This window comes from Pipra filicauda, unplaced genomic scaffold, assembly GCF_003945595.2.
Source record: "Pipra filicauda isolate LSUMZ 115617 unplaced genomic scaffold, ASM394559v2 scaffold50_size3627746_pilon, whole genome shotgun sequence".
Taxonomy (NCBI): Eukaryota; Metazoa; Chordata; class Aves; order Passeriformes; family Pipridae; genus Pipra; species Pipra filicauda.
The window spans coordinates 1,679,197-1,692,131 of record NW_024104654.1 but is presented as its reverse complement, the minus strand read 5'-3'; the positions used below and the strand labels follow the sequence as shown (position 1 = coordinate 1,692,131).

The 12,935-nt window shown below is 46.7% G+C and overlaps 1 protein-coding gene across 1 annotated transcript; it reads right to left on the bottom strand.

Annotated features, from left to right (window-relative positions):
- On the bottom strand, positions 1-8,721 carry HMGB1 (high mobility group box 1). Its single transcript, XM_027727203.2, has 5 exons — positions 8,521-8,721; positions 5,535-5,697; positions 5,128-5,273; positions 4,005-4,179; positions 1-1,969 (listed from the first exon to the last, which is right to left on the bottom strand). The coding sequence occupies exons 2-5, from the start codon at positions 5,682-5,684 to the stop codon at positions 1,793-1,795; spliced, it is 648 nt and encodes a 215-aa protein (XP_027583004.1). The 5' UTR covers positions 5,685-5,697; positions 8,521-8,721; the 3' UTR covers positions 1-1,792.
- Positions 8,722-12,935: the final 4,214 nt, after the last annotated feature.

Sequence of the window (12,935 nt, the reverse complement as noted above, 5' to 3'; positions counted from 1 at the left end):
TATTTAAAACCTCTGCAATTATTAGTTTATTAGTATCATCCAGGATTTCAGATGTTCAATATTTCTCCTGAAGTTATACATAAATGCAAATTGAAATAAGAATCTGAAAGTCAAAATTGTATAACAAAACAATACTCCATCACAAAAGCGTGTAAAATTACAAGAATGCTTTTTTTTTTTTTTAAACACTGGCACTTAAGAGAACCATAATTTTGTAACCACAAAATTGCCAAATTGTCCCCCAAACTGGTAAGCAGGTATATGTGAAAATAGTTACAGCTGCCAGCACTTGAAGTTTTACTAAATATGCAAAAAACCCCTTAGCTTTGGTTTTGGAAGAGAACTGTATTTGACCAAATTAGACATTGTTGGTATACCATAAACATTTAACTTTTTAATGCAAAATTTAATAAAATGTACTTTTCCATACAACTATATTTAACTTAAAAATGGGCAAACATCAAGAGTGCGGTATAAAACCTAACAGGAAAAATACATCTTATCTCATTTTCAATTTGAGACAATATACAACTTTTTTTAAAGGGCTAAAACTAGAATTTCAAGAATACAAATATGAATTTACATAGATTTAACAAATAATAATGGTATCATTTATAGAAATCTTAGAAAGAAAATTCATTTCTTGTGGGCCATTTGCTACCAGGAGTTTCATGGTATAAAGCCCGTGGCCATCACCAGACCTGTCACCAAAAAATAATATGGTCATTTCATGCTTTTAACTTTACACATTTTAGGTACGCTCATCGCTCTCAGGTGTTCAGAGATTTACAAATATAACTTCCATTACATGGTAACAGAGTCACACATGTAAATTTCTCTACACCGGATGGACATACACTCTTCCTATGGGTCCTTCTAGGACAAAATTTAACACTCCCTCCCTCCCCACCCCCCAAAGTATTTAATTTCTGTAAAATTGAACTCTGTACTTCTCAACTCTCCAAGACTGGTAAATTCATGCAACTCAATAGAATATTACATTTCACAAAAATCAGAACAAGTATCAGTTTGCTGAGATTGAATTTTTTTGTTTTGTTTCCAGTTATGGAAGTATATTCTTTCATCATATGCCTATATATGTCTTTTCTTACCCTATCATGATAATGCAGGGTATGCAGATCAAAGCTTTGTTTATCAGCTGGTTATATGAAAGATGAAAACTGTAATATTCCCGTGATCCCATATGGGCATTCAATAAAGCAAAAGATGAGTTCCCCTCAAAAAAAAAAAAAAAAAAAAAAAAAGAGAGAGAGAAAAGAAAAAGTGTGATTCTCAAGGGCACCTATTAAAAGGACAACAATACTAATAAAAAAAAAATTGTATTTACTTAGAAGCATTCAGAATGTCAACAAAACAGCTGCAACTTTTTTTCTTCTTTTTTTGCAATTACAGAGTGGTATTCAGTTAACAGAACAACAACTATTTTTATGATGCATCAGAGACAACTGAAGATGAGAAATGAACTACATCCCCGAATATAACTAATTTGTGCTGTGCACCAACAAGAACCTGCTTTATAACTCCCATGCCAATTTACAACCCCCACACTGTACCAGGCAAGGTTAGTGGCCATTGAAATACCACTAAGGACAGGGCTATCTAAAGACACATTCGGTAGTGTGTTAACTATACAAAAAAAGAGACACTGTACAGTTTAAAAACAAATCTTACACAGCCTTACATTTCAATTTTGTTTTCTTTAAAAGGAGTGAATTGTGTACAGGGGGGTTAAATGCTTTATAGACAAGAAAGAAATTGCTCTAAAAGAGACTTATTCATCATCATCATCATCTTCATCCTCCTCTTCTTCCTCCTCTTCATCATCTTCATCCTCTTCATCTTCATCCTCATCTTCCTCCTCCTCCTTCTTCTTCTTGCTCTTCTCAGCCTTGGCAACTACTTTTTTGCCTCCATCAACCTTCCCTTTGGCCCGGTATGCAGCAATATCCTTGGAGAAAAAAAAAGCAGGAAGAATCTCAAAGATTTAACCAGCCAAGTGGTCCGAGCCACTTCCAAACAGTACTTGTGAAACCAGACCAAGCCAAGTATTTGCCCTTTCTCCACATCCACTGGGGTTGGACTGGGAGCTGCAGCTTCAGTTACAAGGTGAACTGAAGCCCCATGCCAAAGAAAGGGGAACCCTCTAACACAAAAAGAATACTGGCACAAGAGAACACACTGCTTATGACTGCTAAGGAATCTCCACTGTTAGGCTTCTGCGAACAGGTTGGAAAAGCTGCTGCCTCTTATGATAGAGGCACAGCTGAGTCCACTATCCCATAAGGAAACAAAGTAAGGAGGCCTCTTAAGGTCCCTTTCTAGCCCTACCTTCTACAATGCCTAAAGAAATGCACAGGAAAACCCTTGTTTGAGGCACAAATCTGGAATTACCCACCCAGAACACATAGAATGACCCAGCCTAACAGTTGCAATGCTATGCCTCAGTGAAGAGCAGTTACACAGAATTCTGCCTAACAGAAATTCACAAAATAAAAGGTATAAGAACTTGATTAAAGGGTAGACAGTGCCACCTTCTGCACACAGTAAATTTATTCCAGTAGTTTATAACGCACAAAACTCAGTTCCTGTTACAGGCAAGTCCGAACCATACCTGGAAGGCCAAGTCAGAAAAGCAGTTAAGACCTCCCAACTTTGTGCCAAAACAGTAAGAACAATTAGGTAAGAGAATTGATTTACAAGACTTAAACACACCAGCTACAGAGCAACGTCAACATGTTTATGCAGATGGTCCAGATCTTTAAATAGTTCTCACCTAATAAACACTACACCACTAATCTTACAGGTCCCTTGGACTCCCTTGAAGCTCAGCATGAAATTTTGAGAGGATACAATAGCCACTAACTCAAAGGTCAAGCAGTGAAATACTGAGATAACTCCACCTTAAAAACTCATTTGTAAGTCTAAGAAATAAAGACAATACTAGTGAAAATTAAAGTATCTCTGCATAAAAACTAATAATTCTACCATGTAAAGAAAATGTCTTATGAATTGCCTTGGCTGTATGTACAAACAATTACCATGATACTGTACACAAAGCATCACGTGGGAAAGCTTCTAGACCTGCAACTCCTCACCAGTACGTAATTAGGGCTCAAAGGTTCCACCTTGCTCACTACAGTGCTAAGATTTTAAACTGGATTTGTTTGCCAGCAGAAGCAATACCCAGAGGAAGGTCACGGCACACGAACAGACATGTGCTATACACGTTAGCTATAGGTGGTCACTGACCCACTGTAGAGCATCATCAGGGGATGCTAATGTGCACCCCCCCTCCTTTGGCTCCTGCATACTTGGGATGGGAATTTGCCACTAGAAATAAAACCATGCACAGCACAACCCCGTGTGCACAACAGAATTCTACAGCTCCAATTATGACAACGTAATTTAGCTTTAATAATTAAAAAAAACTGTATGACAAGCTGCTTTATATGTATAATTAACTAAGTTAATTACTAGAAGAGATGGACACAAAGTAGGTCTAGGAAAAACACGTCTAAAACTAGCATCTCCTTAGTGTTTTGTCATTATCCCAAGAATAAATTTTAAAACGCACCGATGTGTATCAATTACCCTCATGTTCAGGGATGCTCATCACTACGGCCAGAATTAGGGAGAACCAATTCATTCTTTACTAGTGTTACTTACTAGTCCCTTAACTCAGACACGACTGTAACCTATGGATTTAATAACGATACAAACACCATGGTGTCTATTGAGCCATCCGTGACAGCCCAAAATTACAGGTGAATGCCAATACTTCAAGACAAATGACTGCAATTTGACGTTACAGCAACAAACCATATGCCCCCTTATGTGGTATTTTTCAACAACTATAATGAAATCTGTAATTACGGATAATATTATAATTTGCAACATCAGGTATCAAGAGTTCATGAGAAGGAAAAAAACTGTCTAAATTGAGACTTGACCCCCCCAACCATCTCCGTAGATATCAAAGTTACCTTTTCATACTTCTCCTTCAGCTTAGCAGCCTTTTTTTCATAAGGCTGTTTATCGTCTGCAGCGGTGTTGTTCCACATCTCTCCCAGTTTCTTTGCGACATCTCCAATGGACAGACCAGGATGTTCTCCTTTGATTTTTGGACGAAACTCAGAGCAAAACAAGAAAAAAGCCGAACTACAGAGGAAAAATAAGACAAGATTATTTTAATTTTAGACTTCGCTATCACAGCAACTTTTGTGATCTTTGTTACTGTTCCTTAGGAGCATTTCGGAATAGCACCCAAAGTGAGACAAATGTTGATTACAATGGAAGGTATCAGAACTGAATGACCTACTTTGTGAACTTATACACACTGTTGTCCCGTTTCTGGCAGGACCCCCTGAAAAGCAAATTTTATATACCGTACGCAGAGAAAAATCTTAAAAAGAAGGAATGAGCGAATAATACCAAGGAGCAAATGTTATGTCAGAACTGTTAAAGGCCAAAGGGCTGCAGCATGTGTTATGGAAGTTAAGATTTCCTGATGACAGCATTAGCCCAAATAAGAATTGTAAAGGAATTTCCCTGTTCCTTTCAGCATTAGCTCCATTTCAAACACACACACAAAAACGTATTTGTAGAAAGCATTGGTGTGTAGTAGGAGACAAACCTGGAGCCAGCTGTCATTATGCAGCGGATGAGGTTTTAATTCTCCAAGCTGGTTTTGAGCAAGATCATCCCTCTAACCTGTTTGGTGTAAAAGTCTCTAATTTTAAACAGACTGCCAAACAAAAATTCTGCTCAAGCCAACAGGTGATGCCCACAATACTCTACTGCTATATTACACTACAATTACTCTCTTAATAGAAACCAGAAAAATCAGTCAGCATCACACATCTTCAATTTTTGCATTTACCTTTAAAGGCTGCCATTACTCCAACTTTGATAGTGGGACAGCCTGCCTGAAAATAAAAGCCTAACATTCATAACTAATATCTCAACCTATCTTTAGGCCACCATTCAGGAAAAACGTGTAGTCTGGTATTTCTGAAGCTCCTAAACCTGGAAAAAATTATCATTTTATAGATACACACCAATGTGATGGTCCTGAACAAGACAACCTAAAACTAGAAATCTACTTACGGAGGCCTCTTCGGTGCATTTGGGTCCTTGAACTTCTTTTTTGTTTCCCCCTTAGGTGGTACATAGTTTTTCATTTCTTTTTCATAACGAAGCTTGTCAGCCTTTGCCATATCTTCAAACTTCCCTTTCTCCTTAGAAGACATAGTCTGGAAGGTAATTAGAATCACAGAATAAGGGTCAAAACAGTATTTTAAGATTCAAAATTCAAAAATGTATTGAAGTCCACTTCAAAATTTCAGTTGGGGGAGCTAAAGGTAAGACAAGGACAATGGATAGTTACCACTAATCCTTCAACTGCACTTCGTACTTACCTAAAACCTGAATTTCTAAATAAATCATTTACAAGCTCAAATAGTATTTCACACAAAGCAGTCATTTAAGGCTTCTTTTTAAGAAACTATTCCTACCTTCCATCGTTCTGAGCATTTTTTTGAGAACTCTGAGAAGTTCACTGAAGCATCTGGATGTTTCTTCTTGTGCTCCTCCCGGCAGGTTTGCACAAAGAAGGCATATGAAGACATTTTACCTCTCGGCTTCTTAGGATCGCCTTTGCCCATTTTTGCTGATTTTCTGTAACAAAGCAAGAGAAACACCTTTAAAACTTGTACTTTCAACAAACTCAGGTGGGAAGTAAGTCACAATGAAGGATCACGCCAAACAAGGCACACTGGAGCAGTGTTCTGGAATCATACAAGAGGAAGAAGTTTGCCTTCTGGAAAATTTACTGAAGATTTCTGTCATCCCTGTCTGAGGCAACTTGGACGCAAGCAACCTGAAATCTCAAAGGCCCTTCAAAATGTCCAGTTATGGTTTCCTGCAAACAAAAACTCTCCTTCTAAGAAATCTGAAGGCAAGTACTGCAGTGGAGACTGCACACTATGATTATTACCAGTGTATTAATCGTATGTTTGGGCAGAATAAATTCTATCAAGAGAAGGGAAAAAGTACCCAAGTATCCTGTCTCAGCTGGCCTTCCGGGTTAGTAAATTCTTTCCTTCTACAGCCCATGTTTCTACACCCCTGTAGGCCTTGGGTGTTCACTTACAAAATATATGTATTTTTTATTATTTTCTATGTGTCAAGTGACATATATTGTCACTCTCCTTTACGTGTACTGCAAAAACCTACTCTCTCTTTGTATGTATACCTAGAAATACAGGAATGAAACACTGCACTTGGTCAAACTTGTTCTAACCTAGGCAGGGGAAAGTATGACATTTACACACAGCCTGCAAAGCTCAGTATGAGGACTATCTGATTCTTTCAGGGACTGAAAAATACCTTCCTAGAACTTTCACACCCAAGTCAGACATCTAGACTATTTCTCCATAGCTCCCTGGAAAAAGTCACTTGCACCCTGACAAACTCTGCTCTTCAGCAAGAGTTAAAAGAAGAAGAAGAAAAAAAAGTGTGGAAGGAAAAAAAAAAATAAAGGGCATGCAGTGCCTGCCCGTACTGCCACAGAAGCTGCATTTCCTATCGGTTTGGCGGATAGACAGAAACAGATTTCTGCTCTGTGACTAAACACGTCCGGTTTGAAGTTTCTATCAAGTAAACAAGAAGGCTGAGGAACCAGGAGCCGCTCCTGCCTGCCATGGAGACGCTTCCAGCGCCAAACGGCACGGACGCTCGGCCGGGCCGGGGCACTCCCAGCTGGCCGCGGGGTTGGCGGTGAGGGCGGGGGGGTCTCAGGGCACGGAGGGGCCGCGGGGAGCAATGGGCACCGCGGCCGAAGGGCTGGCGTTTAAAAGCCTCCTCCTTCCCGCCATTTTGGACGCTTCCCTGTGAGGGGGCAGAGGGAAACTTCAGAAGTCCCTCAAGAGACCTGCTGGGGGTGAGAGGGAAAAAGGGGGAAAAAAACAAAATGAAAAAAAGAAAAAAAAGAGTCCCGTTATTAGGGAAAAGCTGTGGAAGTTTTATTTCGCGTTCAGGCGAGGACTCGCAGCAGGCCGGCGGGCGGCGAGCACATGCCCGGGCGCCGGACACCCACCGGGGTGCGGCTGCCCGCAGGCGGCGACCCCCGGCCCCGGCGGGACAAAGCGCTCTCCCGCCGCCGCCCCCGTCGCCCGAGGCGGGGGGGGACATCCCCATGCCCGGCCCTGCCCGCTCCGGCCGCCATGAGGCGAGGCAGCCCCGGCCTGCGCTCGCTCCCTCCCTGCCGGCCGCGACGCCGCAGCGGCGGTGTCGGCGGGAGCGGCCGCCATGGCGCAGGCTCCTGGCGGAGGAGGTCACCCGCCGCCGAGCCTCCTTCCATTTTGTGCGCTGAGGAGCAGAGCCGGCCGCTCCCCACCCCCCCCGCCGCCACCACACCCCCCGCGGCCGGGCGGGGCGGCGAGCCCAGGCCGCGGGACCCCCGGCGAGAGGGGCCGCGGCGGGGCCGAGGGGCGACCCCCGCTCGCGAGGGCGACGGCGGCAGCGCAGCCCGGGCGGCGTGGAATGGCCGCTGTGGCGTCGCCAGCTGCCGCCGCCGCGCAGAGAACATGGCTCCTTCCTCCCTTCCCTTTGTGTGAGCGCGCCGCTACCCTGGCGCACACGCTCAGCCATTGCAGCCGGGGGAGGGCGGGCGGGAGACAGGGGGAGGTGGGTGGGAGCGGGGGGGGGGAAGGATGACTGGGGGGGCGGCCGGCGCGCTTCCAGCGCCTGCCCGAACCCCGGCGGCGCGGGCGAAGCCCCACCGGGGACTCCCGGTTCTCTCCGGCGCCCCGCCGAACTGTGCGGCCCCGGGGCTGCGGACCCCGCGCCCGGCCGATCGGCGGCTGCTGGAGAAAAAAGTTCCCCCGAACTGCGCCCCCGCCCGCCCGAGCGCCTCCTCTGCTGCTCCGCCGCCGCTCGCCTTGTTTTCTCGCTCGCGGCTCCCGTCAGCCATGTTACAGCCGGGCGGCCGCGGGGCCAGCGGCGCCCCGGCCCGCGCCCCGCTCTCCCGCGCTCCCCGCAGCCCCGGCGGCGCGGCGCAGCCCGCCCGGAGCCCCCGCCGCCCTGCCGCCTGCCCCGCCGCCGCGGCGATGGCTACGGCGAGGCACCGTGTAAGCGGCTTACGGCGGGGCATGGCGCGGCCCTCGCCCCCCGCGGCGGGCGACCCCCGGTCACTCGCCCGGTTCCCTTCGCCCGTCTCTCTCTCCCTCTCGCTCCCTGCCTCTCGCCGCCCCGCTCTCTCGAAGTCGCCCGCCGCCCCCGCCCCGCCCCGGCCGGGGGGCTCGCCGCCCCGGGAAAGGGTCTCCCGGGCACAGCCCCGCTCGCCTTTGTGTGCGGGCGCCCGAGCCGGCGCTGCCCCGCGCTCCGCGGTCAGGCAGCGGCGACGGCGGCGGCACGACGGCCAGCGCCGGCTCATCGCCCGGCTGCGAGCGGGCAGGCGAGCGCGCCCGGCCGGCCCGGCGGCCCCCGGCGCGTACTCACCCGTGTCAGACAGAGTCGGCACGCAGCCCTAGCTCGGCCCCGAGCCCCAGAGACGCTCCCGCGGCCGCCCGCCCGGCCCCAGCGCTGGCTGGGTCGCTGTGCAGCCCGGTGCACCGCAATGGCTGAGCGCGGGATCGATACGCAGCCTCCTCACACTCGCGGCGCTGGTAACATTACTCTCAGCACAGCCCCGCGCCCATTGGCCGCCGCCAAGCCGAGCGCCGCGCCCATTGGCCGAGGCGCTCCCATTGTCCTGACCAGAAAGCGGCGCGGGTTGGGCGCGGCGCGGGACACGTCACCGAGCAGGGAAAGGGCGCGCAAATATAAAAGTGAGCGCAGGGAGCCGAGCGGCGGCGGGATCCGAGCGTGGCGGGGCTGGTCGGTGCTGCACTGCTAACTGCGAGGGCCGCGGGCCCCGCCGCCCCCGCGCACGCCCCCCACCGCTCTGGGGGGACCCCACGCCCGCCCTGCCGGGGGGAGCGAGGCACCGCCAGCGTGGGCGCTCCCGCGCCGCCCCCCCGCCAACACCCCGTGCGGCCGCGCCGCCCCGCCGCACAGCCGCGGAAAATGGGGCACAGCCGGGGCTCGGGAGCCGGGCCGAGCCCGCGTGTTCCTGCTTCTCTCGCCCGGCTCCAGCCGGCGCACGGCGCCGTCCTGCGCTGCCGCGGCAGCGTCCGCGGCGCTGCCTCCTTCCCGACTTTGGAGGGGGCGTATGTTTTGTTCTGTTGTTTGGGGGTTTATCCGATTTTTTCTTTTTCTTTTTTCCTAGAAATGAGTAAATCACTTTTAAGAACAAGAACCGGCAGGTACTGGGTTTGCTTTTTTACACCCCTGGGTGACAAGAAGCAGGCCGGAGTGGCCAGGTAGCGCTCCCCGCCCCCCCAAGTTCTCAGCAATCCCGCAGCGATGGTTCCCGGGCATCCCGGTGCAGGGCCGGGCTGAGCCATATCTCACCTGTCCTTCGCTGCCGCTCCTCTCCCTGCATTTTTACTGTCACTTGCACTGCACGAGTCGTCTGTAGAGGACTAGCGAACAGGAGAAATACCCCTTCGCAGTTTACATCTGCTTTATTGATGCAGACAACCCAGGGAGGAGCGCTGCTGTGAAAAACCCAAACCCACTGCTCTGCCCCAAAAGGCATTTTCAGCACCCTTACTGTAATAGCAGAAACTTAAGCGAAACGAGGTGTACCTTGGTCACAAATATTCATCTAAATATTCGATTTTAATAATTACTTAATTATCACGCTCTCTCAAAATCTTTTTTTCTCTGTGAAGTTTTGGAAGGGTCTGTGATCTGATACACAAGGATTTGTCCTATTTTCTTGTTTAGGTGGCCTACAAGACTTAAGGATCATACAGACCACCTCTTACTGTCACCTGTTACTAATATTGGCAGTGTAAAAGGAGTTTCAAGGTAAGAATGGTTTTTAAGGTGTATTCATCTGATCCCCTTATTTAACCTGAAGTCCAGTAATTTCTGTTCCAGATCCAGTGCCCAAGCCCACCTTTCTCCTCCATGAGCTGATACTTCTTTCAAGATATTGCTGGTGAGAAGGCAAACGAACTCCAAATCTTCTATCGCAATTATCAATCATTTGGCAAGGCATGGTGCTTTATGGAATGGTGCACCAGTAACGGCCCTAATTCTAAACTCCCTCGTTTGTGAAGAAGTGCCAATGGAGATAGGAAGACAGTAGTTCTGCTATCTGAAATCAAGCAAAAATACGTGAACAGTAAGGAACACTAATGTTTGTCTAAAGGAAAGGTTTTAGGTGTTTTGGGTTTTGTTTTTGTTTTGTTGTTGTTTTTTTTTTTTTCTGATTTGTGTCTTAAAGTTCAAACCCTTATACAGAATATGGAACAGAAGAAAATTGTAAAAATCACTAGCATTTATGTGGCCTAGTGTGCAGAAGCTCATAGCTTTGCACATACTGAACTTCTTTAAAGTTTCCTCTGTGAAAACCAAACCTGAAAGGAAGGCAAAGAAATTTTTTTATTCCCGACTGGTCTAGAGCGAAAACTTCAGTAAAAAGCAAGACATGAGGAGGTTCTGATTATATGACACATTCCTGTAAAGGTTTTTCTTCATCTCTGCTAGTTATATGCTAAGGCCTGTACAGGTTTGCATATCCCAGTGGGTTTCTTCTGCAGCTCTTGATCACACACACACACACACACAAAAGAATTTACTCATTGGTTGCAGACAGTAGCAGTTTTACGGAAGCAGTATATGTTTCTTCTCTTGTTCATGCTGTGCCACATCCCTTCTGATACTTTACAAACATGCCTTCTTCTGCAAACCTCACTGAAGTTCAAATCTGTTTCAAATTACACTTCACAAGACAGGAGCAGTCACTGAGATCACTTGAATAACACAAGACATCTTTGACTTCATGCACAGAGGCTTTGCCCACAGAATATTTGGGTCATAAGAGCCCAGTACAACTGCTTCAGGAAAAAAAAAAGGTACGTATCTGCACAGGAAGTTTCAAAACCTCTATTTAGTAATTTTTGTGTTTTGCAAACTAGAGTATACTTTGGGAAAAGTCACTCGGATTGGATGTCATACTGCAAAGCAAGAGTAAGACTATGATTTCAATTTAGATAAGTGTTTTAAAATACTTCAGGTTTTATGATATCCTTTGTAGCTACTCACTTGGAAAATAGTAGAAATATTGGTAAGGAGCCTTTTGGTTTAACTCATTTTCCATCCATGGCAAGCTGAACGTGGATGGAAACATCAGCTACACACTGTCATCCTTTTCTTAAAGCATCTTTTGGTTTTCCATTTTTCTTTAGAACTAACAAAGGCCTCTCCAAAGACAGAACTGTTCTTCTTGAAAATGTATTGCTGAGTAGGAACAGAAAAGTTCCAACTGAATGATGAAAACAGTTTTATTAAAATTATCCTCTCACTTGAGATCATCCCCCATGTAGCTCTCTAGCAAAGACAAATGAGGATGGAGAATCTCAAGAAGTACAGACTACCTGGCTGGCAGTAAAGCCTGATCCAGAGAGATGCAAGAGTGGGGATCTCATTCTCCCCAGCTCCCAAAATAACCATGAAACACCTCGGTGAGACTACTCCAGCAGAATTTTTGAGGAAGTCACAGTATATACAGAATCTTAGAAAGCTTCTGCCCACTTTAGTGCTGTGATTGCTGACAGAAGTGGGGAAAGGCACTTGCATCAGTTCAGGGAGATACAGGATGAGGGGCAGCACACCTCCCACGCCCCCACCTTCTCTTGCAAACTGTGCCTTCTGTGAGGGACACTGCTTACTCCCCAGTGGTTTTGGCTGGAAGGCAGATGATTTCATAACTTGCTTTGACAATGAAGAGATTCAGTGCCGTCACAGGACCTCCGGATTTTGTCACTCTGTCCTCCCTCCCAAGGAATGAGATCATTGTTTCTTTGGGTCAAAATTAAGAGACTATTACAGGCAAAATGGCACAATAACAACTAGCTCGTCAGTCAAATCCAAAGCTCCCATTAGGCTATTTTTAATGAGATCTGAAAGCCTTTTTCAACAAAAATGTTACATTTTCAGCTTAAACCGGGAGCAAAACATCTGCAGAGACAGGGCACCTGGGCACATGTACTTATGATGGAGCTGCTGGTAATTTGGATTGTCACTGCTGCTTTCAAACACTTCCAGCCACAGAGTCGATAGGTTGTTCACAGCATATCTGAAGAAAAGCACTGGCTGTATTTGCCCTTTTCCTGAGGCTGCAGGGCCAGCCTGTACACAGCCCAGATAAACACAGTTCTCAGTTGCTTATTAGATGCAGACTTGCAACCAATCTTTTCCTCTGGTGTCTTATTTGAAATTTGCAGAAGATACTTTAAATATTTCCTTAAAATCATTTCTGGAAGAGAAAGACTCCAAAGAAATGAGACTTGGAGTGTCTGCAAACAGTAACAATGCATGGAATCTGCTTTGTTTTACCTTTCTGTCTGGATTTGCTCACATTGTGTCGGATAATCTGTATATATAGCTGTCTCTCTTCTATTAGCCAACAGGGTTTCAGAAGGCCATTTGTCTGCCCACTGCAGATGAGTGACTGGCTAGTGGTGTCTGAGCGAGTGGTAACTGTGGAGGAGTGGCAGACACACAAGGTAACCTCGGCTGACTAAAGGAAGTGGCCTGGGAGAGGCAGGCAGGGAGCAGGGATGGCACTGGTGCCGCTGCAGTGATTTCCTCACCAAGCTTCATGTGTGAACCAGCTGATTTTTGTTGACATGTGAGCCCTGCAGACAATTCCATCACTTCTAGAGCTTATACGTTCTTAAATCAGGGGCAGTAGTTACACAGTGCTTTTATCCAGAAAATGGGTAACATGAAAATTTGCACACTTCTTGAGGAATTAACAGATATACAGTAAAGTATCCAAGTAAACACATTTTCATAGC